General features: G+C 60.2%; 2 protein-coding genes and 1 long non-coding RNA gene across 9 annotated transcripts in view; 2 read left to right on the forward strand and 1 right to left on the reverse strand.

The window, feature by feature from the left end:
• The window catches only part of TECPR2 (tectonin beta-propeller repeat containing 2), a 100,361-nt gene extending 89,377 nt beyond the window's left edge, over positions 1-10,984 (forward strand). For all 3 annotated transcript variants that reach the window (XM_038545785.1, XM_038545787.1, XM_038545786.1), the window contains 3 exons: positions 9,198-9,339; positions 9,756-9,905; positions 10,260-10,984. In XM_038545785.1, coding sequence (XP_038401713.1) covers positions 9,198-9,339; positions 9,756-9,905; positions 10,260-10,411 — 444 coding nt within the window. In that variant the 3' untranslated portion in view covers positions 10,412-10,984. The remainder of the gene's footprint in view (positions 1-9,197; positions 9,340-9,755; positions 9,906-10,259) is intronic.
• Positions 10,985-11,215: 231 nt separating this feature from the next.
• On the reverse strand, positions 11,216-22,220 carry ANKRD9 (ankyrin repeat domain 9). Of its 4 annotated transcripts, none has more exons than XM_038545792.1 (4): positions 21,945-22,220; positions 19,570-19,638; positions 16,959-19,107; positions 11,216-12,823 (listed from the first exon to the last, which is right to left on the reverse strand). In XM_038545792.1, exon 3 carries the CDS (start codon positions 19,066-19,068, stop codon positions 18,097-18,099), a length of 972 nt encoding a protein of 323 aa, XP_038401720.1. In that variant the 5' UTR covers positions 19,069-19,107; positions 19,570-19,638; positions 21,945-22,220; the 3' UTR covers positions 11,216-12,823; positions 16,959-18,096. The 4 variants fall into 4 exon arrangements, with proteins under 4 accessions (XP_038401720.1, XP_038401717.1, XP_038401719.1 ...); XM_038545789.1 differs by lacking the exon at positions 21,945-22,220 and adding an exon at positions 20,573-20,704; XM_038545791.1 differs by lacking the exon at positions 21,945-22,220 and adding an exon at positions 20,222-20,300.
• Positions 21,119-24,757, forward strand: LOC106559203. Of its 2 annotated transcripts, none has more exons than XR_005363807.1 (5): positions 21,119-21,193; positions 21,714-22,148; positions 22,357-22,771; positions 24,015-24,152; positions 24,608-24,757. It is a non-coding gene; the product is annotated as an uncharacterized LOC106559203 (long non-coding RNA). The 2 variants fall into 2 exon arrangements; XR_005363806.1 differs by lacking the exon at positions 21,119-21,193 and adding an exon at positions 21,444-21,626.
• The last annotated feature ends 872 nt before the right edge of the window (positions 24,758-25,629 follow it).

Genomic DNA, 25,629 nt, shown 5'->3' on the forward strand with positions numbered 1-25,629 from the left:
AAATTTCTCTCTCTCTCTCTCTCTCTCTCTCTCTCTCTCTTTTTTTTTTTTTTTTTTGGCTACTCAGTGTCTCTTGTAATTCCATATGAATTTTAGGATCTGCCTTTCAATTTTTGCTGAACAGCTGGGAGTTTGGTAGAGATTGCAATAAAATCTGTAGACTGCTTTTGGTAGTATTGTCTTGCCTACTTCTCTCTTTTTTAAAGATTTTATTTATTTATTTGAAAGAAGAAGAAGAGAGAGAGAGAGAGAGAGTGTGTGTGTGTGTGTGTGTGTGTGCAGGAAGAGCAGCAGCAGAAGAGGGAGAAGCAGATTCCCTGCTGAGCAGTCAGCCCAATGTAGGGCTTGATCCCATGACCCTCAGGATCACAACCTGAGCCGAAGGCAGACCCCCAGGTGCCCCAGTTCTTGAGAAAAGTGCAGAGCATTGTTTCTCAAAAGGTAACCCACAGAGGGGCGCCTGGGTGGCTCAGATGGTTGAGCATCTGACTCTTGATTTAGGCTCAGGCCATGATCTCAGGTTGTGAGATCCAGCCCCACATCAGGCTCCGTGTTCAGCACAGTCTGCTTCTCCCTTTGGTCCTCCCACCACACTCTCTCTCTCTCTTTCTGTCTCTCAAATAAATAAACAAATAAAATCATTTTTTAAAAAAGCTAATACACAGATAACCTGAACAAAATTGCCTGAGGTGCTTGTCTAAAAAGTCATTTCTGGGCCCTAGCCCCAAAGTCTGATGCTGAAAGGCTGACCCAAGCCCAGGAATGTGCCATTTTTTTGTTCATTCGTTCATTCTTTGATTTGTTCAGAGTTCCAGTTAGTCCACATACAGTGAAATATTAGTTTCAGGCGTACAATATAGTGATCAGCACTTCATACATGTCCCAGTGCTCATCACAAGTGCCCCCCTTCACCCACATCACCTGTTTGCCCATCCCCCCGGCCTCCCCCAGGTGACCATCAGTGTGCTCTCTGTAGTTAAGAGTCTGTTTCCTAGTTTGTCTGCCCCCCCCCTTTCTTTTTCCCTCTGCTCATTTGTTTTGTTTCTTAAACTCCACACGAGTGAAATCACATGGTATTTGTCTTACTCTGACTGACTTATTTCACTTAGCATAATACCCTCCAGCTCCCTCCACAAATGGCAAGATTTCATTCTTTTTTATGGCTGAGTAATAAGGAATGTGCCGTTTTATAAGTTCCCCACACAAATCCTGGGCTGTAAGGTTTGAGAGCCGCTGGACCCTGATCTCTCTCACCTTGTCCCCGGAGCGACTTGGGTTCAGCAAAAACAAGCTTCTTACTTTGCAGTCGGCCCATGTGTGATGCTTCTTCACAGACTGCCACCCGTTCACCTCGCCTCGGCATCCGGGCCTGCTTTATCGTGGGGAGGGAGGTGGCCAGGACTTGCACTGGTTGCCATTTGGGAAAGAGTGTGTGTCTTGGGCTGTGTTCAGGAGCTCTCAGAGTAGTGGCTGAGGGCGAGGGACATTTCTGAAACCCTTTGCTGCCTTATCACCCTACGCAGGTGCCTGTCTTCCATCCTGCCTCCAGCTTTACCCCTCTTCTCACAGAGGCCAGGATGCTGTGCTCTCTGCTGAGTCCTCAATTCCGCCGAGAAGCCTTTTGTACTTTGCGTCTTGTTTCCTGCCGGCTGCCCTGGTCCCTCTTCTAAGCCTCTGCCTCCCTGAACACCTTCAGTCTCAGAGCCCCGGACCCCAGCAGATCCTCCTGCAACATCCAGGCAGGCGAGCCTTATATGGTGCTGTCCTACCCTTCCCACTCCAGCTGCCCGGCCCGGTGTCCAGCCCCAGGTCCCTTGCTCGCTCCTTCCCTGTGCTCTCACTCTACCTGGCACTCTCCTGGCCCTCTGCCCTGGCTCAATCCTGCTCGCCCTTCAGCCTCAGGTTGGCTGTCCATTCCTGGGTCAGCCTTTCCTGCCCTCCTGGACTCGGTCTGACGTACACCATCCATTCTCAGAATTCCTCATTCAGTAGCCTTCCCTGTTGCCGTCTTAAGTTTCTTTGTGAGGTTAATGATGTATCTATCTGTCACCAGACTTTAATATCCAGGAGTCAAGGAAATGGATCCCTAGCACCTAGCACTGTGCCTGGCACACAGTAGATGCTTGGGTAGATCTCCGTTGGATGGGTTGGTAGGACCGTGGTGGAGGCATGAGGGGCAGGCTGCTGTGGATGAAGGTGGATGAAGGTAGATGGGTGGGTGGGTGGCTGAGTGCCTAGCTGACAGGCTGGCAAGCACCAGTGAGTTTCCAGAACCTCCTTTCTCTCTCCTTCAACAAACATCTCTCAGAGCCTACTATTTGATCCTCCTTCAGGAAACAAAGGTCACTAAGACACAGTATGTTGTCAGGGCCTCTGTGTCCCAGAGGCTAGTGGGAGCATGTGGGGCTGGTGGGCCGAGTGGCTGAGGGTTCTTCTGCATGGTCTCCTCCTTTCCTGTGACAGGGCCCCTAAGGAAGAAGTCCTCCACTCCTCCAGGGTGGGACTGGGTGCAGGCCCTGTGCCCTCCCCTCCTGGAGGCTTAGATACCTTCCCCCCTGCCTTCCTGTCCCACTTTGTTCACTTCTCACTCTTAACCCTTTGCAGCCTGGTCCCTGTCCCCTCAGGTCTCCAGGAACTGCTAGTGACCTCGTTTTGTTTTCCCCCTGACCTCTGAGTCACACTCGATACCAGTGTCCAGCCCTTCCTGCTTGCCACTCTGTTACTATCCCATTGGGTATAGATGTTTTCAAGGAGCCCCCAGCCGCACCATCAGGGAACTGTGCCCCAGAATGATGGCATCATAAATGCCAAGGCCCGGGCCCTCCTGAGAGCACCTGATGCAAGGCCCAGGTGTGTTTTCCAGAGCCCCCTGGGTGACTGGGGGAGAGCCACTGTTGGAATCACAGCTGTGGTGGCATGGGGGAAAAGCTTCGTATATTGTGAACTGAGCCAAAAGCAGAACACAAAATGACATAAGCCAGATTTTTTTTAAATAAAAAGCTTTACATAGGAAAGAAGCTAAAAATAAAGTATTAACAGTAAGTGTCCTCAAAATCACTTTTTACAATTCCTTCTTATTTTGTTTTTCACATTTCTCTAACAAGTCTATAGAAGGGTACGGCCTAGTGGTTGAGAGTTTATTTTGTTCACTAGCAGACCACTGGGATCCTGAGTCATGCCCACTCTGTCCAGAAGGCTCTGATGTGCTCAGTTTTGTCCGTTGAAATGCGTGGGCTCACTTAGCCCCCAGACTCTGTGGTGCCGACAAGAAGACGATGTGAGTCCCTCTCACGCAGCAGCACAGCCAGTAAACCTGAGGGCCCCACGCGCTGTCAGAAGCCCTCGGCTGTCTTCAGAGGAGGCCCAGGGACATTGCACTCCAGCTGTCCTCATGGAGGCACCTAGGCTTACGTCAGTGCTTTTCACAGAAACAGTCTTAGGGATGGGTGACATAGGTGAAGGGATTGAGAGGCACAAACTTCCATTTATGAAATAAGTCACGGAGATGAAAAGTACAGCACAGGGGACCTAGTCGACAGTATGTAATCACGTTGTTCGGTGACAGGTGGCGACCACACGGTGGGAGCCCTGGGGACGTATGGAAGAGTTGAATCACTGTGTTGTACACCTGAAGCTAATATAGCACCGTATGGTGATTATACTCCAATTTTAAAAAATGTGAACAGTAGTCCATGAACAAAAGAACAAATCCAAAGGTGACAATTACCAAAGAAAAAACCTGAGTTCATAAAATAAATTCAGCAAAGGCCCAGGGAGGCTGCTAATGAATTGGGTGACAAGTGCCGTTGCCAGGTGAGCCACAGCAGAGCCCATGACTGCTCGTTGTATGTGAGCACCCAGGGGTCCCTGCTCCCCAAACCCTCCATTGTCTCCCACTGGGAATGACCCTGTTAGACACCGTCTGCTCCAGAGAAAGAGGAAGTCATTTGCTTTTAGCTCCCATGATTTTCCTGGTTTCTGACCCTAGGACACGTGCAGCCCCACTGGTCAGGCTGGCTCTCGGGCATTCACTCGTGACCATGTGGCAGACCGGGCTTCTCCACTGCCCACCCTCTCAGCAGCCAGCAGAGCAAGCCCCCATTTCACCAACTTTTCAGCCATTTGTTCTCTTCTTTTGGAAAGGACGTCAGGTTATTTCTCCCTGTCTTCACTGTCTGACTCAGCAGCCGCTGTGCTCATGTTTATGTTTATCAACCCGAGTGTGCCGAGGGCTCTGAGGGATCCAGATAAGCAGGGCAGCCCTGCCCTGGCTGGTCCTTCAGCAGACCCCATGCCCCCCACCTTGCAGGCCTGCTCTGAGGCCATCCACCACCACCCTGGGGCCAGGCCATCTCTCGTCTCACCTGGATTCTGGAACAAGGTGCCCGTTCCACCCAGGCCTCCCTGAGGTCCGGCCTCATGACAGCCAGGGTCATTTTGTGCTACTCTTGTTTTTAGAACCATCTAGTGGCTTCTCACTTCACTCAGCATGAAGTCCACTTCCTCCCTCAGCCTGTGGCCCTGACACCCTCTGACCTCTCCCTGCTGTCCCTGGGCTCCGGCCGCCCCACCTCCTTTCCATTCCCAAACCTGCACCTGTCTCCAGGCTCTGCACTCACTGAGACTGCCCGGCTTGCCTTCCCAGGATGGCCAGGTCAGGGAACCCTTCCTGCCCACCCAGCCCTCACAGTGGAATGGAAGCTCCTGGGGGCAGGGATGTGTGGTTTGTTTGCATTTGAGGTTTCCCCTGGTGCCTAGCACAGGGCCTGGCGTGCTGTCCAGTACATGATTGAGTGACCCCACTCGGAAATGTTCAGGAGGCAGACAGTCCAAGAGCTAAGGTAGCAGGAGCACCCCTGTGGGGGTGGCATGGTGTTCCATGGGACCCAGTCTGGGAAACGCTGCAAGATGCTGTGCTTCATGAGGTCTGTCCCTAAGGACGTGTTGCTCTTCCTCTTTTACTGTGCAGTTACTGGCATCCCTGCGTGCTTTTATTCTGCCACTTGGGCGCCTCTGTCCTTTGAGAACTGGCCTGCGTCCTCCCTCTCCCCTGGCCTCCCCTGGGCTATCCTGTGGGCAGGCCTCCCCCTGGGGAGGGCCATTACCTCTTTGAGATGCAGCCTCCGTTCCACCTGCTCCATCGGAGTCAGGTGCAAGTCCTGTGTGGGGTGTGGAGAGCGGGGGGTGGTAACTGGGTGCGGTTACACGGCCGTGCTCAGATTATGAAAACCCACTGAGCTGTACACTTAGGATTTGTGTGCTTTTTTGGATGCATGTGATCCTTTGATAAAAAGTTGTCCTTTTATTGGATGAGAGCAAGCAAAGAACTTGGCCCAGATGACGCCTCAGCAGGGAGCAGTGCGAGCATCCTGCCAGCACTCCTCAGCAACCCCAGAAGTGACAAGAAGTGGCTCTGCCTGCAGGCGGGTATACCTCGCCAGGCCAGGCCGGAGCTCTGTGGGCAGGCACTGGAGTGGGGTGAGGCTCAGGGCCTGCCAGGCGGAGGGAGGAGGGCATGCAGGGGGCCAGTGTGCGGGAAGGGAATGGTGGCTAGACGCAGAGGACGTGCGGACTCAGGCTGAGCCTGGGCTGCGAGAGGAAGCCCCACTGCATTCTGTGGGCCCCTGGGGTCCTGGGAAGGCTGCCACAGGGGGGGCTGCAGGAGGGAGAACTATGGGCAGCCCCCCAGCAAGGCGGAGGGCCACCGAGAGACATGTAGGGGACGGCGGAGCCTGAGGATGGAGGGGAAGAGAAGGGCACGGCCTGGCTGTCTGATGGCCTCTCTTCGTCCTCCCCCTCCCCGGCCTGCCTCTTTCTCGGGGCTTTCTCTGCCCGCCCTCTCTTGCTGTCTCCCCATCATGTCACCCCAATTCTTTCTTCCCTGGCCCATCACAGCCTTCTGTGTCCTCCCGTTGTTCTGCTGTCCCCAGCACACTGCCCCGAAAGTTAATGGCTTCAGACGGTAAATTATTGCTTCCCCTCGGATGTAGGCAGTGTGTGCGTGGACAGCCTCTCTGTGCGCCTCCCTCCACCTCCACGTGGCCCCTGCACACCCCACTGTGCAGGCTCTGATGGGAACCCAGAGACCACGTTCGGCCTGCCATCAAGTTATTTCTGCCATGTGTTGTTGGACAGAGAAGTCACAGATCAGATTCCAGGAGGGGGACAGATCTGGTGTCAGTGGGGCCGTATGCAGTACGTGCCCACGTGCTACAGAGGACGCGTATTCTTCCCTCCACCTAGCGCCTGCCTCTCCCTCAGCTCCCTGGAGCCCCCATCGTCCGTCCTCCACGGAATGGGGCAGGGCTGGGCCTAGAGCAGCACTTCCCAAAGGGAACCCCAGGTCATGGGATGAAGTAGGTGTAATGTGTAACAGAGGGGATTTCATGGCCAAACAAGGGTGGAGTAAACAAGCTGACCAAACAGGTGTGTGTACTCCCGGAGGGGAAGGCCCAGGCACACTGGACATTAGCGCCCTTCAGAGCCCAGAGCAGGGGCAGGCGCTGTGGCTTTGTGCGTGGCTGCCCAGGGGACGGGGAAGTGGCGGGGGCTCCCTCCGACCTCACCTGTGCGTCTGTGGCTTGGCGCTCGGAAGGGACTCCAGGTTTTATATGCTGTTCTGTTTTATGTTGGTGACTATTGTGTGGGGATGTGCCAAGCCTCAGCGGCATCTCAGCCCCCTGTCCTCCGCAGGGACTGGTTTGGTAGCGTGGTCACTAAAAGCTTGTAGAATAAATTGCACGACCCCTCCCCGACACACTTGCTCCCCACTGAGCCTCCCGCGCTGGCCCCTCGTCCCTCAGCCGCCTCCTCTCCTGGCCGTGCCCTGCCACAGGGCTGCCTCCTCCAGCACAGTGCTCCTTTTATTTCTTGATAGCACCTGTCCTCACCTGAAACTAGTCTTCAAAAGCCTTATGTTTCCTGCCTGGCCGATCCTGTCCCCTGCGCAGGCTGGGTGCTCCCCGAGGCTCCCCGGGCCTGCTGTCTGCAGCCTGATGAGCGGAGCCCGGGTTCCTCGCACGCGGCCAAGGAGGGAGCACTTTGCTAATAGGTCTCTTAGGACAGATGCCTGTTCTCTCTTGAAACGCTACAGATGGACAGATGGCCCTGCTGCGAGGCTGGGAGCGCGTGGCCACTCGTGTGCCTGTGCGCTCCATGTAAGGGAGAAGTTTGGAGCAGCCCGAGTCAGGCCCAGGTTGGGAGGGAGGTGGGAAGCGCCCGGTCTCTGGCAGTGTGCCAGAGCAGCTTCAGGCCTCCCCAACTCCGAAAGCGCTGGACGTTATTTTGAGGGCCACGCAGCAGGCAAGGCAGATGGTGGGGCTCCCGAGGGTGGGTGGTGACGCAGAGCCAGTAGCCACGCTCTAGAGAAGCGGCCGCGCCTCCCTCTGCTGTTCCCCGTGTCCCCTGGCCTCCCATCGGCTGAAGGCCTCGCCCCGGGAGCTCGCTGCTGGCCACCCGGTGGCCCTCCCTCCTCACAGGCTGGTCCATCATCCACCCAGCCAGCCAGCAGCTGCGGCCCGGAGCCCCCGGCCGCCTTGACGGGGCGGAGAGCAAGGTGAGCCCCTCTGCCCACGTGCCCGAGAGCGCCTGGCGGCCGGACTGGCAGTTGTGTGGTGTCAGATGACGACAGGAAGCCCCGGGACTGCGTTCACCGTAGCCAGGAGGAGGAAGCACAGAGCGGCAGAGGCGTGTCAGCCGCGAGTGTCCGCCGGTGACTGCTCTGGGTCCGGTTGAGGCAGACCAGGAAGGCAGAGCCCAAGACCAGGGATGTAACCGGGACCAAGAGGCCCAGGGCAAATGGACAGCGCCAGTCGCTAGGGGGAGGACAGCCGACCCCAGGGTCGGTCCTGAGCAGCACTGCTGCTGACCAGAGGCTGGACCCTGCAGACAGCTGTGCCGAAGCGAGGCGGGCAGGGCCACGGACCTTCTTGCCCGCCAGTCCCCATTTCCTGCAGTGACACAGCCGCTCTGTGATGTCAGCCTTGCCTTCAGCCTGTCCCGTGTGTATGAGAAGCAGAGTGGAGGCAAAGGCTCAGAGTGTGTGGGGAGGCCCACCACTCGCCCCCGAGCCGTCCACGCTCTCGATGGAGCTCCCAGGGGTGTCACGTGCTGCCTGCTGTGTACCTCTCCCACAGCGCCCACCACAGTGATAGCATACCTTGGTTTTATTTCTATGATTTTTAAAAATATTTTATTTACTTATTTTAGTAGGAGGGGGAACACATGAGGGGAACACGTGAGGGGGCAGAGGGAGAGGGAGAGACTGTACTAAGCAGAGTCTACTGAGCACGGAGCCCAGCGCGGGGCTGGATCCCACGACCCTGAGATCATGACCTGAGCTGAAATCAAGTGTCGGATGCTTAAACGGCACCACCCAGGTCCCCCATTTCTGTAGTTTTTTTTTTAATTTTTTTATTTATTTATGAGAAGCACAGAGAGAGAGAGAGAGAGAGAGGCAGAGACACAGGCAGAGGGAGAAGCAGGCTCCATGCAGGGAGTCCGACGTGGGACTCGATCCCAGGACCCTGGATCATGCCCTGGGCCGAAGGCAGGCGCTAAACCGCTGAGCTACCCAGGCTGCCCCCTCTAATTTTTTTTAATTAAAGTTTTTATCTTGAAAAAACTCAAAGCCAACAGAAACCCTGCAGGTGTATTTCAGTAAAGCCTGATAGACGCTTCATCCAGATTCAGCCGCTGTTCACACTCTGCCGTGTGCGCCTCTGTGTGAGCATGAAGCTGTGAGCCTGAGGCTGCGTGCGCACGCGTGAGGCCCCCCCAAGGCCCGGCCCTGAGGCCCGTGTTCCCCAGAGCTGGCCTTGCCATTTGGGCGTCACCTGCCATCAGGTGATGATGTCCCCATCGGGGACGGTGTGGACACGGTGCTCTTCCGTCGCTGTCCTTTCCCGCCGCCTGCCCGTCCCAGCCCAGGACCCCATGTGCACCTCTTGCACCTCCTGTCATCTGGCCCATCTCGGCCTCTCTGTCCCTCAGGACATGCTGTCGCTGACGAGCTGGGCTTCCTGGTTTGGTGGGAGGTTCCTCAGGCTGGGTTTGCCAGACGTGGCAGGCCGCGCTCAGAGGGCAGGACGAGGTCCACTCTGCTTCCCCCTGGGGCTCCAAACCTTCTGTCCTTGCTCTCTCCAAAAATAACATGCCCCCCACCTCCTCCCCTGAGGAAAGTCTCTTCCTGCTTGCAGCCTGCTGGGGTCACACTGGTCAGCGTCCACTCCAGTCCCAACGACCAGATGCTGTGGGCGCTCGACAGCAGGTGGAACGTGCACGTCCGAGCTGGAATCACCGAAGAGATGCCAGTGGGGACCGACTGGGAGCACGTGCCAGGTAGAAACGCGAGCGTGGCGTGGCTGCCCCTCCCCTGGGCACCTGGTCCTTCAGGCAGCCTGTCCTACTGAGGCAGGTGACAACAGGTGTCTAACGGAATATTCCTTGAGGGACCCAGCATTGCAGGACTGCAGCCAGCCCTATGCCCTTGGGGTTCTTTGTGGGATGTTTGTTCCCAGATGGCCCGGACCCGTGTGCCCTGTGGCCTTGGGCCCTTGGTGGCGTGGCTCACACTGCCGGTGGGGCACCCTTTCCCTCAGCCCCCACTCCGAGTCCTGCAGTGCAGGGCACGGCCAGCAAGGGGCCTTCCTGGTCGACAGGGCCCAGTGATGTGAGAGAGCGGCCTCGTGGGAGGGGGTGGCCTGTCCTCTCCGCAGCCGGGGCTGAGGACAGACGGACACCCTGTTCACGTGCAGGGTTGCAGGCCTGCCAGCTGGCACTGAGCACCAGGACCGTGTGGGCCCGCTGCCCCAATGGTGATCTTGCCCGGCGGTACGGCGTCACCGACAAGAACCCTGCAGGAGACTATTGGAAGAAAATACCTGGCAACGTGACGTGTTTCACAGGCAAGTGCCAGGGCTCCGCAAGGCTCGGGGCTGCATGGCTCTCATCAGGTTCAGGGCTCCCCTGGGCGAGGTCAGTGGGGCCTCCACAGGAGGCTGCTCCCACGGGGCTTGCTCTCCAGATCGCTGAGGGTCACACCCGAAGGAGGGCATCCCGCACCCCACTGGCCAGAGTGTCCCAGGACCGGGGCCACCCACTTTAGAGCCAGGGGAGCTGGGGCACAGATTGAGGGTGGTGGATCCGGAGCCCAGAGCTAGAAAGTGCCGCGTCAGGATGTGGAGCCAGCCCTGACCCCACTTGTGCCTGCTGCCCGGGCTGGGTGACTAACGATCGTGCGGCGGCTCTCGTCCCTGCAGTGACCTCGTCCGATGAGCTGTGGGCAGTGGGCCCCCCCGGCTACCTCCTCCAGCGGCTGACGAGGACTTTCAGCCACTCGCACGGCGCCCCGAGCAGCCACGCCACCACCCCCCACCCCGAGGACCTGGAGGACGAGTGGGAGGTCATCTGAAGGAGCCTGGGGCAGGGCTGCTCAGGAGGGAGGAGGCCGGGACGGTGGCGGACACAGTGGTTTCGGAGTCGCTCGCTCTCGGCCACGCCTCATCAGCCCTCGTCCAGACATGCCGGGCCGGCTCGGACAACCACACTTGCTTTCATCCATGTTTGTTTCCGTCTGTTCCAGAACCCACAGCCTCGGCCGAGTGATGTGGAGCCGTTGCCAGAGCGGCAGTGCCTCTGAGCTCCTGCCGAGGCCTGCGTCCCCTGGCGCTCCTGGCCCGCCGTGGGGACAACCCGGGGGTCAGTGCTCCCTGCCACTGAGGGGGGTCCTGGGCCAGCTTGTGGTCATCACAGGGACACGAGTTCCGGCACACATTCCGTGCTGGACACCCCAGTGGGGAAACCAAGGCCGTGTCGGAGAGTGGGGTGCTGGTCTGTGCCAGGCTGCAGCACCCACGCGCACACACACCACAACATGCACGCCCACACCACGCACGCCCTCCCGGCCCACACACAGGGCACAGCACACTCGCCTCCTGGAGAACACACTTCAGCCAAAACAATAAAGGCCAGTGGATGACATGGACGTGAAGGGTGCACGTGTTTCCAAGGCAGCGGTGGCCCTGGGAGGTGTGGCCGAGGTGGGGGAGCTCGGCCACGGTGGCTGACTCAGCAGTGTCTTTGAGTGATGTTAATGCTGCTGGTGGACGTCGTAAAGACCAGGAGCATCCTCACAGGATGAGTCTACTAATTATTGCCTTTTTTGTTTGTTATATTACAAACCTGCATAAGATACCTCATTTGAAATCAACTCTTATAAATTTAGAGGAGAAATGTATTTTATGAAACCAGTGGAAGGCCCTTCGTTCCTTCACATGGTTTACCCTGCACCGGCGCTGTCCTCAGCCGCAGCTTCACGGAGCGTGGGCGTCCCCCCGCGTGTCCTCCACGTGCGGGGCAGTCGTGGCACCTGCCGGCTGGCCCTGAGCGGCCACCGGTGCCATTAGCAGGCATTGGGTTGATGCCCCCAGGAGGTTCGAACCGAGCCCGCTGTGGCCACGCCAGACGCCGGTCCCTGGGGTCGGCCTGCGGTGCCCACTGTCCCCGCAGGCATCTGGGCCCAAGGCTCGGCAGCCCGGCCCACATCCCGCCTGAGCGCACCGCCCCCCCCTCCCGGAGGCAGCTCCCAAGTGGGACTCGGCCTCGCTGCTTTTTTTAGCCTGTCCTTGGTCCAGGGCCCAGTGACTCGACGCCTGTTTTCTACTAAGCGAACGTGTCCAGGAGCCCCCGGGCCGCAGGGGGAGAGCGATACGGCGTGTTCCCTGCCGGGACCCGGCCAGCCGTGGAGACGGAGGTGCTCCAGGCCCAGAGGAGGACAAGACGCTGCAACCCCAGGCCCTGCTTCACACTCCACGCTTAGAGAACCCTTGTTTCAGAAGTCTGGCGAGCGCGGAGGCCGGCCCGGCTGCGGCCGCGCCTCTGTACGTTGTGCCTTGCGGCCCCTGGACGGCAGAGCCCTCCTAAACCCACGGGACTTTAGTGCAATTAAACCCAAGTCTAGTTTGATACTTTTAAACTACTTTTAGCTTCAGTGCTTTGTACGGTTTTTCCTTCCGGTTTTAATTTTTAGTTGTGCTTTGAGACAGTGCAATAAACTAGACTTTTTCCAAACCTGGTCGAGTCTGGTGTCCGGGCTGTGAGAAGGGGCCCCGCGCAGCCTCGACGGTGGCGTGCCCACCTGTGCCCGAAGGATCTGCGGTGGCGCTCGGCGGCCCGGCCCGCGTGGGGTTTCCGCACCGGCTCACCCAGGACGGCTGTCCCCAGGGAGCGGTCGCTCCGCAGGCCCCCGAGGCCGGGCCGCTGTGGGCGGGCCTGGGGGGGTCGAGGCCCTGAGCCCAGGACTCCGCCGCCAAGAAACGAAACCAAAGGCCAGCAGTGCCCTAGTGGAAAGCACCCTGCAGGGAGGGATCAGGGCCTCGGCCGCCGGACGCGTCGTGTGCCACGGAGGCCTGAGCGAGAAACGTCTGCCCCGTGTCAGGGAATGTCCTGCTTCACCGAAGACATCGAGGCACACTTGAATTACGACGTCCAACGTCCCTCAGGAAAGACGAAGGATGCTGCGAAGACCTCAGTCCTTTCCAAAGGCTCTAACTCAGTTTGGGGGGAGCCTCACTGGGATGTTGGTCTGTGTCGGGGGAGGTCCCACAATGATGCTCGTGCCCACAGGTGCCCCCCGACTGCCAGACGTGCGCCTGGGGCTCCTGCACAGCTTCGGGTCCCCCTCGAGCCCCTGCGGGAAGCACTGTGGGCCTCGGTGACACTCAGAGAGGTTCCGTACTTGCTGGAGGCCACTCACGGGCCATTGGGACTGGAGCCCAGCTCTGCAGAACTCCAGGCCAGCGCTGCGTGATGCCACCTCACTGTCCTGGGAAGAAACAGGTGGGAATTGCCAAGGGTGCTGACGGCAGCAGGTGAATTAAAGTATGGCGTGGGAGGGAGGGCCAGGGATGGCAGGCGGCCCGACCGGACCCGCGGGAGCTGACATGATGAAGGCACATCGGGACAGGCGGGTGAGGTCACAACTGATGTGCACCACCCCTTCATTATCTGGGCAAACCTATTAAATGGATTAAAGTGTCTTAAAACCATGGGAGCCTGGGGGACTCCATCGGTTAAGCGTCCGACTCTTGATCTCAGCTCAGGTCTTATCTCAGGGTCACAAGTTCAATGCTCACATTGGACTCAAATTGGGCGTGGAGCCTGCTTTAAAAAAACTTTTAAAAAGGGGGAATGGTATCTGATTTCCGGATGGCAAAGGATTTTAGACTCAAAAGTGACAGGAGAACCACAGAGGAAATTACAGATTTGATTTCCTCAAAATCTTAAAATTTTACAAATTTTAAACCCCACTTAAAAGGGGAAATTGTGACATCATGGATGGTGACTATATATCTTAAAAATGTGCACACACCAGGGGCACCCGGGTAGCTCAGTGTTGTGTGCCTTTGGCTCAGGGCGTGATCCCGGGGTCTTGGGATCGAGTCCTGCACCGGGCTCCCCGCGAGGAGCCTGCTTCTCCTTCTATGTCCTGTCTCTCTGTCTCTCAGGAATAAATCTTAAAAAAAAAAAAAAAAAGTGTACACAGCAGTCGGAGGAACACCTAAGGCACTCATATGGACAGAGATGAAAGAGCAAATGCCTGGCACCCAGGTGGGGCGCGGACAGAGCAGGGGGAGCGATCGTAAAGCCCGCAAACCCACAAACTCCACCTCTGGAAACCTGTCCTCAAGAACAAACCCTAAATCGGGGAAGACGTATAGTGCAGGCGGTTCTGTGATTGTAAAATACCGGCCCGTGGCCTCAAGGAGCAGCCCCTGCGCAGCTGTCACGGAGCAGGTGTCCTGGGCGGGCCGGCCCGGCTGCAGCGCGGTGGTGCCAACTGTCCGCAGCGCGTCACGACGTGGTCTGGTGGAAGACCACGCAGAGCGGGAGACAGGAGAGACGGGGATAGCGGGCCCTGGCACGCGCACCCTCCTAACTTTTGGGGGGTTCGAAATGGTCCGTCATTCCAGCTGCGCAGAAGGGGCGTAAGAACCAAGGTCACCCCGCAGCTGGTCGCAGAGGTTGCCTGGGCCATATGTATCTTTTTGTATCTTTTGAATTTCAAGCCATGTAAATGTATATTATTTCAAAATAAAATCCACATTTTAAAAACAGGGCTCCCTAACCTGAACTCCTCACACCGTCAACACTAGGGAGTCAAAAAATAAAAATTAAAAATTTAAAAAAATTTAAAAAAACACTAGGGAGTCAGATACGGCAAAGTAAACACCAAAGACTTCTGAGAAGTCTTATTTACAAAGCATTTTTACAATACAGGAAAATGCTTATCGTAAGTTTAAAATACTCAATTATTTAAGTGATCTGATGTCGTGTGTGTAAAGAATAGGCATGGGGGAATGTTTGAAGACATCTATGGATGTGCATAGAAAAAACTGGAAGAAAATACACCGAAATGCTGGCTGCGGCTGTCTGGCTGGTGGGATGGTGGCAAGTAGCCGGCTCCTGCCCTCGGGAGTCCCACAGCTGGAGGGGACGGCGCGAGGACGTGCCACGAGGAAGCCCCGCCGCAGCCTGCCCTGGATTTCTCTGCAGTTCCCGTTCCACCAGAAGCATGAATTCTATTAAGCAGAAACTCTTTTTAAAAATCCCTGAAGACAGGGCTCCTGGTGGCTCAGTCCGCTGGGCGTCTGCCTTAGGCTCAGGTCATGACCTCAGGGTCCTGGGATCGAGCCTGCTTCACCCTCTCCGTCTGCCCCCACCCGCTCTCTCGCTCTCTCTAATGCTTTCTCAAAGAAAATCTTTTTTTAAAAAATAAAAGTCACTGAAGACACAGATACCTGTCCTCACCTCTATCTTGACTGTGGTGGTGGTTACACATGTGTAGACATTTGTCAGAACTCCTTGGACTAAACATTTAAAGTCTGAGCATCTCAGGGCGCCTGGCTGGGGAGAGCATGCGATTCTTGATCTTGGGGTCGGGAGTTCAAGCCCCACATTGGGTGTGAGGCCTTTATAAAAAAGGATTCTTTCCATCTTTAAAAATATCTAAAGGCTGTGCCTCTATCATATGTTAAGTCATGCCTCTGTTTAAAAAATGTAACGGCACGAAGCAGAGCGGGGCCAGGCTGGGGCAGCAGGCTCTCCGTCCCCTAACAGGTGCCAACAGCGCACGGCCTCCCCGACCGCGCTGCTCTCCCTCCATCCCGGCCCCCGGGAAGCATCCTCGTCCTGAGCAGGACTGGCGGTACTTGGGGCAACTGCTCTCCTCGGTGGCGCGGCTTCAAGCTGGTGAAGCAATCGGGAGGCAGGGAAATCAGAGTCCTCCGCGTCAAGGCAATAATCAGGCTGAAGTCCGCGTGGGCGAGGCGCTCACGCTGAGTCATGTCCCGCAGCCAAGGAGGGGCAGATCGAGGTCCTTCCTCCCCTGCCCTCACGGCCACCTCCCCCAGGCCACCCGACAGTGCCCCCTCCGGTTCCCGGCCCGAGGCTCCACCCCAGCTGGCATCTGGAGGAAGGGGATTCTGGCCCCTGGGCGCGAACAGGCTGGGACTCCCTGGGCCGCACGGTGGCCGTGGCAGGGCAGGACTGGCCGCCGTCAGGTTTTCCTTAGAAAGACTGGAACGAGTGGACCGAGCAAGCGAACCCATGTGCTTCGCTCCAGAGAAAAGTGGGCCTCGTTCCGGGCAGAGCGGTTGCCTCTGACAAGCCACCAAGGCCAACTGCCAAGGACCAAGAGCTGAGTCGCTGTCGGCCAAGGGACACCTGGGCTGGGCCTGGCTTCAGCCCCTCCTCAGCGCTCCGGCACATGTCGCCCCACCGTCGGGGCTGCCCTTTCTGGGGCTGCGGGGCCCCAGGGCCCGATAAGCCCAAAGCCAGGTGCTTCCTGCCCAGCCTCCTGCCCTCCCTCCGGCCAGCAGTGGCCACCAGATAACCCCGAGGCCGCCCTTATCATCCTGCACCACTTCCTGGGTCCCCTGTGCTCGCCGAGGCCTGCAGTGCCCTGAGCCAGGCGTCCCCAGCGAGCCTCAGTGGGAGCCGTGCCAGAACCAGGCCCCACTCCGAGGCCACGGGGCGGTGACGCCGGCCAGACCGGGGCTCCCCCCGCCCTCACTGCAGCTGCAAGCAGTGTGAACACTGGACTCCCAAGCCCCCACCCAGTGAGGACATCAGGGGCGGGCCCTGGGATACCCTCCTCCTGCCCTCTCAGTCCTCAGGCGTAGGGGCCGGGGGGGCCTCTGGGGCCCCAAAGTCACCCCGCAAACGATGAAGCTGTCCTTGCAGCTTCTGCTGTCCCCCCAAGAGCTGCTTCCTAGTCACCCTGAAACCAAACCACCCCGCTTGGGTCCCAGAACTTTCCCTGAACGGGTGCTCAGGCTGTGCCCCCAGGCTCTGGTGCCCAGAATGATCCAGCCAGGTCCTGCCTCCTGCTGGACCCGGGGACAGTGGGTTCCATGGGGCACCTCTCCATGGGCTCCTGGGGAGCTCCGAGGCAGGGCAGCTCCCCCACGTCCGCATCACCCCAGCCCCAGCCCAACATCTGTAGATGTCACGTGGAAAGGAAGAGGGGTCCAGGAGGTCGACCCCACCGAGGACGGAGCTGGGCCTGGGGAGACCTGGCAGGAGGTCTGCAGACCCAGGCACCCGGGCTCTCCAGGCAGAGGCCACGGGGGCAGTCAGGCACCAAGGGTTCCCCAACACCCGCGCAGCCCCACTGCCCGGAAGCCACCACTACGGGCTACGCTGAGCCACCCTGTCCCGGCCTTCATCCGCTCCCAAAGGTAACAAACCTGCCCGACAACGGCATCCCTGACGTGAAGACCCGGGCCGCCTGGAGGACGGGGCTCCCGAGGCCTCCAGTCCGAGCCGGGACAGGTTGGTATCCACCGCCCTCGGGCGTCAATGTTCAGAGAAGCCATTTAACTGACCCACCTGCAGTCTAGGATCGCCCCCGAGCTGCGCCCCCCTCACCCTCCCCTCCTCCCCGCAGCCCGGCAGACCTTTAGCCGTCCGCTCCTGGCAGGACATCGTGGCCCTCCAGCCCGTGCCGGCACAGGTTGAATTTCATGGCCCAGCGGAATTCCCCGGGCAGGGCAGCCTTGGCATCCTCCCTGGCCTCGACGCTCGAGGCCCGGACCCAGCTCTTCCGCCCGTCTGCTGTCCTGAAGGGCCGCGGCAAGTCTGTTAAGTCATCTTGAGAACCTTCCTGCAGAAGGCAGCTCCCCTGGCTGGGCCAAGAGCGCTTGCCCACTGGGTGCCACCGCCACCCCATCGCCCGCAGGCACCACCTAACAGCCACTGGGGGCTGGGCCAGGGAAGCACGAGGGAGCCCGCACCCCGGGCTGGACAGGGGTCAGGCCTGGAAGAAGAACACCTAAACCCCCGAGGAACAGGTAGACCAGGGGCCCAGTGGCCTCACAGCAGAGGGGAGAGAAGCAGGAGACCCAGGACCAGGTGCCTGCCACTCCTCAGGAAAGAGCCCAAGGGGTGACAAGGACAAGTCCAGGCTTCCATCTGCCACAAGACACCCAAGGAAAGGCAGGAGGCCTACTGGGGATAAGGGGCACCAGGGGCCCAGACTGGGTCACCCCATCCCACACCCACACCAGGGAACAGACTTTCCTGCCTCCCTCTGCCCGCCCAGGAGTTTATGAGGCCCTAAGTGCCGGCTCCCAGAACCGCCTCCCAGAATCTCCCAGGACCTGTTCTCTTGGCCTCTCCGGCTTTGCACGTCCTGTCCCAGGACTCAGGCCCGCGGCCTGCACCCCCCACCCCTGCCCCACTCCTCTGCTCAGCTGTCACTCCCTCTGGGACACATAGTCCTGGAGGCTCTAGATCAAGATGGGAAGCTGGTCCTCCCCGACCTCGGTGGCTGCGCAGTGAGCTGAGGCCTGGCTCTGGGGGGGTCGCATGACCTCCAAGCCCTCGCCAAGAGGGGAAAGACGCGGGGAGCTGAGCTCAGCCGGCCCCCCAGGAAAGCTGCAGCGGGGCCCGCCTGCCCGACCCGGCCCGCGCGATGCCCGCAACACACGAAGCAGAGTTTCTCCTGTACAGAGATCAATATATGTAAAGTGCTGGGTACAACGCTCTGAAAAATAGTATTTTCCAAAAATCCACCGCCCGGGGAGCGCCCGAGGTCTAGCCCTTGCCCGTGAGGTCCAGCGGCTGCAGGAAGGGCGGCAGCGGCAGCTCGTCCAGGGCCTCGGGGAAGCGACCCGGCGAGATGGCGGTGACCAGCACCTGCATGGCGCGCACGAAGAGCGAGGGCGGCGCCAGGCCCGCCAGCCACTGGAACTTGTCCTCGCCCAGCAGCCGCTGCCAGCGCGGCCGGTCGCCCAGCAGCTCTCGGCGGGCGGGGCCGGCGGCGGCGTGGGCGGCGGGCGCGTACAGCGCCAGCAGGTCGAGCAGCAGCAGGCGGCGCTGGCGGGGCTCCCCGGGCGCGGCGGGCGTCCCTGCGGTGCCGGGGGTGCCGGCGGCGCTGGCGGCTCCGGCGTCGCGGCCCAGGTGGCGCAGCAGCAGCTCCAGGGGCGTCAGGCCGCCGCCGTCGCGCAGGCCCGGGGACGCGCCGTGGCCGAGCAGCAGGAAGAGGCACTCGGGGCGCGCCAGCTCGCAGGCCACGTGCAGCGCCGTGCCGCCGCCCTCCACGCGGGTGCAGCCGCGCCGGTCGAGCAGGCGCGCGCGCTCGTCGGGCGGGAAGTCGCGCACGGTGCGCAGGATGCGGCGCAGGATGCCCACGCGGTTGTAGCGCACGGCCAGCGCCACGTGCGGCCCGGGAGCCGCGCAGCAGCGGAAGCCGGCGCTGGGCGGCGCGAGCGCGCGGCGCGGGAACGTGGCCAGCAGGTAGTGCGCGTAGGCCCGGTGGTCGTGCACCAGCGCGTAGAGCAGCGCCTCGGACGGCGAGTAGGCGGCGGCGCGGCCGCGCTCGTCCCAGTGGAAGGCCTCGCTGGCGCGCATGTCCTCCAGGAACCACACGGGCAGCAGGTCGCGAACCGCCTGGTAGAAGGCGAACGACGACTTGCGGCACTGCTTCTGCGCTCGGGAGCGCGCCGCGCCCGCGCCCTCGGGCCCGCCGTCCGCGCTGCCCCCGGGCCGCCGCGCGTCCCACGGCATGCTGGTGGCGGCACCTCCGGGGCTCACGGCATGGGCCACCTGCGGGGAGGGGGTCTCCGTGAGGCTCCGCCGCCCAGGCCCCTCCAGCCACTCTTCGCCGCTCCCTTCTCTCCTAGGCCCCAACCACCTCCCACACCCCTGATCGAGCTGCACCTGACCTCCCTCCCTTCTCCCTTTTTGAGTCTCGTCCTCTGGCGCCTCTGCTAGAGATGCCCTTCCCTGCCCCCTCCCCTCACAGGCCCACCCACAGTCAGAGCCACGCTGAAAACCGACCTGCCCGCCGCCTCCAGCGCAGGGCCCAGCTGACCAGGTACATCCAACCCCAAACAGAAAAGACCACGTAAGGGGGTAGAGTGTCGTGATCCACCTCCCCAGCTGGGCCAAGCCCCACCTAACCATGACCCTTTCCCTCTGCCCCTGACCGCAGATGGGGGCTCCTAGAGCCCACCCCCCGCCCCCCCGCCATGCCAGGCACCGGCAGAGTTCTAGGCCCAGACCTACCCGGGTCCCGCACTCCAATCACAGGACGTGAGTGTATCACTCTCCTTCTCTGAGCCTCAACTTCCTCATCTGTAAGAAAGGGGATGGGGGGGGACGCACGCTGTGAGCCCCAGCAGGGTGAGCCGGGGTGGAGCGGGCAGGAGAACGAAATCGACATGGAGCCCTGCGCACAACTCTGGACAGCAAACCCCCTCCAGGTCCGCCGCTCCTCCTGGTCCCCCCCAACTACCAGCCGCAGCGGGCTCGGCCATCCCATTTCCAGCCAGGGGCGAAAGCCGGGCCAAGGTCAGTGAGCAGGTCGTGGTACGGCCGGGCCCAGAACCCAGATCTCATCCCTCCCACTTTGGGCTCATTCCAGAATCGGGGAGACCCCCGGGCCACAGGGAGCCCAGCTTGATCCCTGCCCGACCTTGCCCTCTGAGCTCCCGGCCCCAACCTGAACCCTGGCCTCTGACCCCTGACCCTGGCCGCAGCTCCCCCACGGCCTTCCCTCAAGGGTAAGCCCTTGGTCACAAGGGGCCTGGGTCGGCGGACAGGCCGCGTCCGCACACACCGGGTAACCAAGTTACGGAGCGGGGCACGGTGCTCCTCGGGGGTCGCCGTGCCCGGAGCAGCCCCCCAAGCCTGGACTGCGCGCCCCGGGCGCACGCACCCCGTGGGGAGACCCGTGGGGCGCCGGCGGGTTACGTAAAGTTGGGCCGCCCCACGTCACTGGGCAGCGAGTCTCGGCCGCGGCTCGGTGAATGGGGGGTTGGGCCACCGAGGGCCGGGCAGCGCGCCCGGGCCGCCCGCCGGCGCCTCCCAGCCCCTCCCGGCGGCCGCGGGTCGCGGGGGGCGAGGCCAGGGCGTCCGCCTGAGCCTGACGGTCGCCAGCGCGGCGAGGCTGCACCTGCGTGCGCTCGCGCCCCGGGCCCGAGGGGGCGGCGGCCAGGGGAGGCCGCGGGGGGCTGCGCCGGGCGGGCGGGGGCGGGGGCCGGGGCCGGGGCCGGGGCCGGGGGCTCACCGTGGGGGCGGCGGGGCCGCAGCGCGCTCCTCCCGCTCCTCCCCGCGGCAGGCGCACGGAAGGTCCCCAGACAGGCGGGCCGGAGGGAGCCGCCGCCGCCCGCGCCCGCCGCAGCCGCGCTCTGAGCCGCCGCGGCCCGAGAGCTGGGCGGCGGCGCCGGCGGCGGGCGGGCGGGCGGCGGGCGGCGCAGTGCGGCCCCGGCCCGGCAGGACCGCGGGACCGTCCGCCGCCGCCATTGGCCCGCGCCGCTGGCCCCCGGCCCCGCTCATTGGCCGCCACGCTGCACCATTGTTACGTCACCGGCCGGGGGGCGGGGCGCCCGGCCGGACCCGCGGAAAAGTTGGGAGAAACTTGAGGGCCCGCGGGGGGCGGGGCTCCCGGAAACCCGAGCCGCGGGCGCGGAGGGCTCGGGCCGCGGGGTCCCGGGAGCACGGCTGGGGCCCGCGCTCCGTGCGAGTCTGGGCGCGCGCGGGGCGCCCCGGTTCCGCGGACAGCGCCCGCCCCCTCGCCCCGGGACTTACTCCACCTCCCCTCCGCCCTGACCCTCTGACCTTGAGACCTCGGCCACGGTCGCCCCGGCTGCACAGGGAGGGGTCAAGAGGCGGAGCTGTGATCCCTGAGGTCCCGATGGCGTCCTGCCCGGCGGGGGTCGGGGCCCCGGGAGCCCCCCAACTAGGCTGACCGCGGTCGGGCCCCGGGAGCCCCCCCCAGGCTGACCACCGTCTGGGCCCCGGGAGCCCCCCCCCAGGCTGACCACCGCCGGGGTCCCCTAGCCAGGTCCCGGGAGCCCCCCCCTCTAGGCTGACCACCGTCTGGGCCCCGGGAGCCCCCCCCAGGCTGACCGCGGTCGGGGCCCCGGGAGCTCCCCCCTCTAGGCTGACCACCGTCTGGGCCCCGGGAGCCCCCTCTAGGCTGAGTTCCCAGGGAACCGGTGAATGGGCGCGCGCAGCCATTTATGAGCACGTGCTGTGTGCCAGGCTCTTGCTGAACATAATGATTTCACTTCATTTTCACCGCTGCTCACGCGGTAGGAATTCTGCCCCCCAATTCAAAGGTTAGGAAACTGAGGCTCATGAGGAGGTGGCCCCCAAGTGAGCAGCAGCCAGAAGGGAAACCGGGAGTTTCCCCTACTTTTCTGCAGACATTTGTGGCAGATTGGGCCCCAGCTACTCCAGCCTCTCCACAAAAGTTCCAAGATTTGGGGTACCACCATCAAGGCCACGCTGAGACCGGACCACATACGTCACCCGAAGCACTGCCCCACCTAGGCGGGTGCGGTCTCATAAGCCCCACTGGCCTCGGGGTCCGTGGTGACCACCAGATTTAAAGAAACTAGGTCATGGGCCGGGGGTCTGGGATCCACCTGCCTCACCTCAGCTTTCCCGTGCCGACCCCTCTGGGCCCCTGTTGCCCTGCATTTTTCCTCGCTTTCCCATTCTGGGCTCTCCGAGTAGGATGAGGGGGTGACAAGCTGAATGGAGATCCTGGGGTGCACCTTTGACCGCTTGGAGCCCCCAGGCCCTGGGAGACATCCTAGGGAAGTGGCGCCCCAGCCGAACCACCTGGGACTCAAGGCGTGAGCCTCCTTGCTTCCTCGTTCTCATTCTTCCGGGGCTGGGGTTCCATCTCCATGGCCACCAATGAGGATGTGGGGGCACCGGTTGGGGGTGCAGGGTGTGCAGCTGGCCTCGGGGCAGGTCTCCACCTCTCCTGGCCCTCCTCACTGGGGTTCCTAAAGGCATATTTCTAAAAGTCACGTCTGACCCTATTTCTCCACCACTTAGAAGTTTCCTGTGCACGTGGATTAGCCAGAAAGACCAGGTTGGGCAGAGACCCAGCATTCCGGGCTGAGCAACAGCTGGCGCAAAGGTCTGGGCGTGACCAGGGCAGGCCTCGGAGGTCACCTGGGGCCGCCGGGCCTCGAGGGCTGAGGCAAGGAGCCGGGCTTTGTCCTGAGGATCTGGAAGTGGAGGCGGAAGGGTTTGGAAGTGCGTTGGTTAGTGAAGTATTTCAGGCACAAAAGTAATCGTGATGAACGCCTGGGGCCAGGGGCCAGTTTAAGAAGTAACAGACGGATAAATCTGAAGGCCCCTGTGACTGCCCTGCCCCAGCCCAGCCCTGGGTCTTGCCCACAGTGGCAGCTGACGTTGCGACACTGGCTGGCTGTCACGGCACCTGCAGCTTGCTCTCTCCCCCAAGGTTACTTTTATTTTCTTTTTTCTTTTTTTAATTTTTATTTATTTATGATAGTCACAGAGAGAGAGAGAAGCAGAGACATAGACAGAGGGAGAAGCAGGCTCCATGCACCGGGAGCCCGACGTGGGATTCGATCCCGGGTCTCCAGGATCACACCTCGGGCCAAAGGCAGGCGCTAAACTGCTGCGCCACCCAGGGATCCCCCAAGGTTACTTTTAGACTCCCCCTCAGGGGTACATGCCACTCTGGGTCACGCTGGGGCGCTGAGGCGTCTTCTGCTGGTGGGAGCTGCACCCCTGTGTCTGGGCACACGCGTGGTCTCCCAGCACTGCTGGCTTTGAACATCCTGCCCGTGCCTACCTGGGGCCATGCTGGGGCCCAGACCCAGGGAAGGTGTAACCCTCCACAGCTGCTGCTTATGGCAGACTGCTTTGGGCACAGTGTGAACAGGGTGCAAAGGGCCAGCTTCTCTCAGGAAGGAAAGATGGACTTGGAGGGGGTGAAGGGTGGCTGGGGCAGGGAGGAGGGGGCAGAGGATGGAGAGACCAAAGAGGCCTGGGGTGGGGGGGACTGCCCTGTCCCAGATGCCCTCACGGACAGGGAGTGCCAACCAGCACAATCTTCTTGGTGTGAGGTTTGACTTTTGACCCTGTTATTTCCCTCTGAAACCCAACCCAAAACCCACTCCTCTCTCCCGGGAGAGCTTTTCCCAGAAGGCATCTGGGTGTGCCAGGGTAGGGAGGTAGAGTCAGGCAGGGCCTTGGAGCATGGGGCAGGGTGTGTGACACAGGTAGAGGGAGGGGGTTAGGGAGCTTCCTGGGAGAGGAGGCTGGTGCCAGACATGCTGGGTTCTAATCAGCTACTTGCCAGCTGTGGGACTTAGGCTGAGGAACTCCACCTCAGACCTGTCTGAGCTCCAGGTCTCTTATCTGTGAAGTGAATCAGGTGGACTTTCAGATCTGAAAAGGAAAGTGTTCCAGCGGGCAGGATTCCAAGGCCAATATGGGAAACGGCCGGGACCAGGAAAGAGGATGGGGACATCCGACCCCCTGCATCCAGGTCACCTGGGCCCTGTACTTCACCGGGCTGTGCTGGGCCAATGCCCACCTGCCCTCCAAGGGCCTGTTCCATGGGTGCTTTCTCCTTCCCCTCCGGCTTCTCCCCTGGATGGCTGGGCTTGTCCCCACCTGCACTTGGGTTCAAGCTCTCCCACACAACTCTCCTTGCCATCCAACCGGTCTTTCAGGGCTCAGCTTCAGATGCCAATATGGACCAAAGACGAGATAAAACCAAGTGAGGCCAAGTGATATCCTGGGAACCAAAGAGCCCAACATGCACAGTGCAGGAGCCACACTCAGAACGTGTAAACATCTCCTGCAAGCCGGTGAGAAGGATTAGCCCAGGAGGAAAATGGGCGAGGGGTATGAACAGGCAATTACACGATAGCCAATAACCACACGGAGGTATTCAGCTTTGTAAGAAATCAGCAAAAAAAAAAAAAAAAAAAAAGAAATCAGCAAACGTACCAACCTCTTTGATTGCCTACTGGCAAACCCTTAGGCGGCAGTGACAGCCTGCGCTGGCAGGGGTAGGAATCAGGCCCTCACTCCCAGGCAGAGCTGGGCAGGGCACCTCCGAGGGCCCCACCGGCAGGGGCAAGGCTATGCGCTTGGGGCCAGCAATTGAGGGGGTAGGTATCTCATCCTAGATAAGTACTTGGCCGCATGCCAACAAGCTCCACGTATAATAATCACTACTGTGGGTTTTGTTCACATGCTTACTTCTTTAAAGTTTTATGAAAGAATTTAGCTTTAATTTCATATTTTATGTCTATTTCAGAGTTAAACCTTGGAAGAGAATACAAGTCAGGGACACCTGGGTGGCTCAGGGGTTGAGTGTCTGCCATGGCCCAGGGCGTGATCCTAGAGACCTAGGATCGAGTCCCGCATCGGGCTCCCTGCATGGAGCCTGCTTCTCCCTCTGCCTGTGTCTCTGCCTCTGTCTCTGTGTCTCTCAGAAATAAATAAAATAATTTTTAAAAAAGAGAGAATACAAGTGAGTACAAGTAACAAGGAGGTGGGGCGCCCACTGCGTTTATAACAATGAGAACCTGGAAACCATCTAGGTAACTGTCCCAAGTGGAACAGCTAAAATAATCACGATTTACCCCTCCCAGCTCTGGTTTTTGCCGCGCAGCAGCTGGTCCCTGCACCTCTGCTGGGCTCGTGGAGAGGGCTGTGTGGGCCTGAAGCCTAGAGACCAACTAACTCCCTCATATGCTTGAAACTTCACTATTCCCCATCCACCCACAGTGAGACAGTTCCCGTGGCATCTCTGGGTCCTTGTAGGATCTCTGGATTGCGCCGTGCTGGATCTTGGGATTTCTCATTAAATGACATGGTAAATTCTCGTTTTGGCATAGGCCAGTTGGAGTAGTTAAGGTACCTTTCTTTTGTTGTTGTTGGTTTATCAGTACTCTCTACCTCCAACGTGGGGCTTGAACTCATGACCCTGAGGTCAAGAGTTACATGCTCCACCGACTGAGCCAGCCAGGCACCCCAAGGTAAGTTTTTAAAGAGGTAGTTTCCATTGGCAAAATGCTGTCTCACAGCCATCATATCACTGACTTGCCCGGTAAGGTAGGTTGGGTTGTCAGCTCACGTTACAGGTAGAGAATCTGAGGCTCTGCCCACAGAGGTGGAACCAATAAGCTTCATCTTGTCCCAGAAAGGGAAGGCTTTGGTTTCCTGAGTTCCAAGCCCCCTCGGGCTTTCAGACTCCTTTATGAGAGCTGATGAAAGCTGTGGCCCCTCCTCCTAGAAGTCTCTCCCACTCACAGAAGGGAGGCCTCAGATGCAGGT

The sequence above is a fragment of the Canis lupus genome, chromosome 8 (genome assembly GCF_011100685.1).
Source record: "Canis lupus familiaris isolate Mischka breed German Shepherd chromosome 8, alternate assembly UU_Cfam_GSD_1.0, whole genome shotgun sequence".
Taxonomy (NCBI): domain Eukaryota; kingdom Metazoa; phylum Chordata; class Mammalia; order Carnivora; family Canidae; genus Canis; species Canis lupus.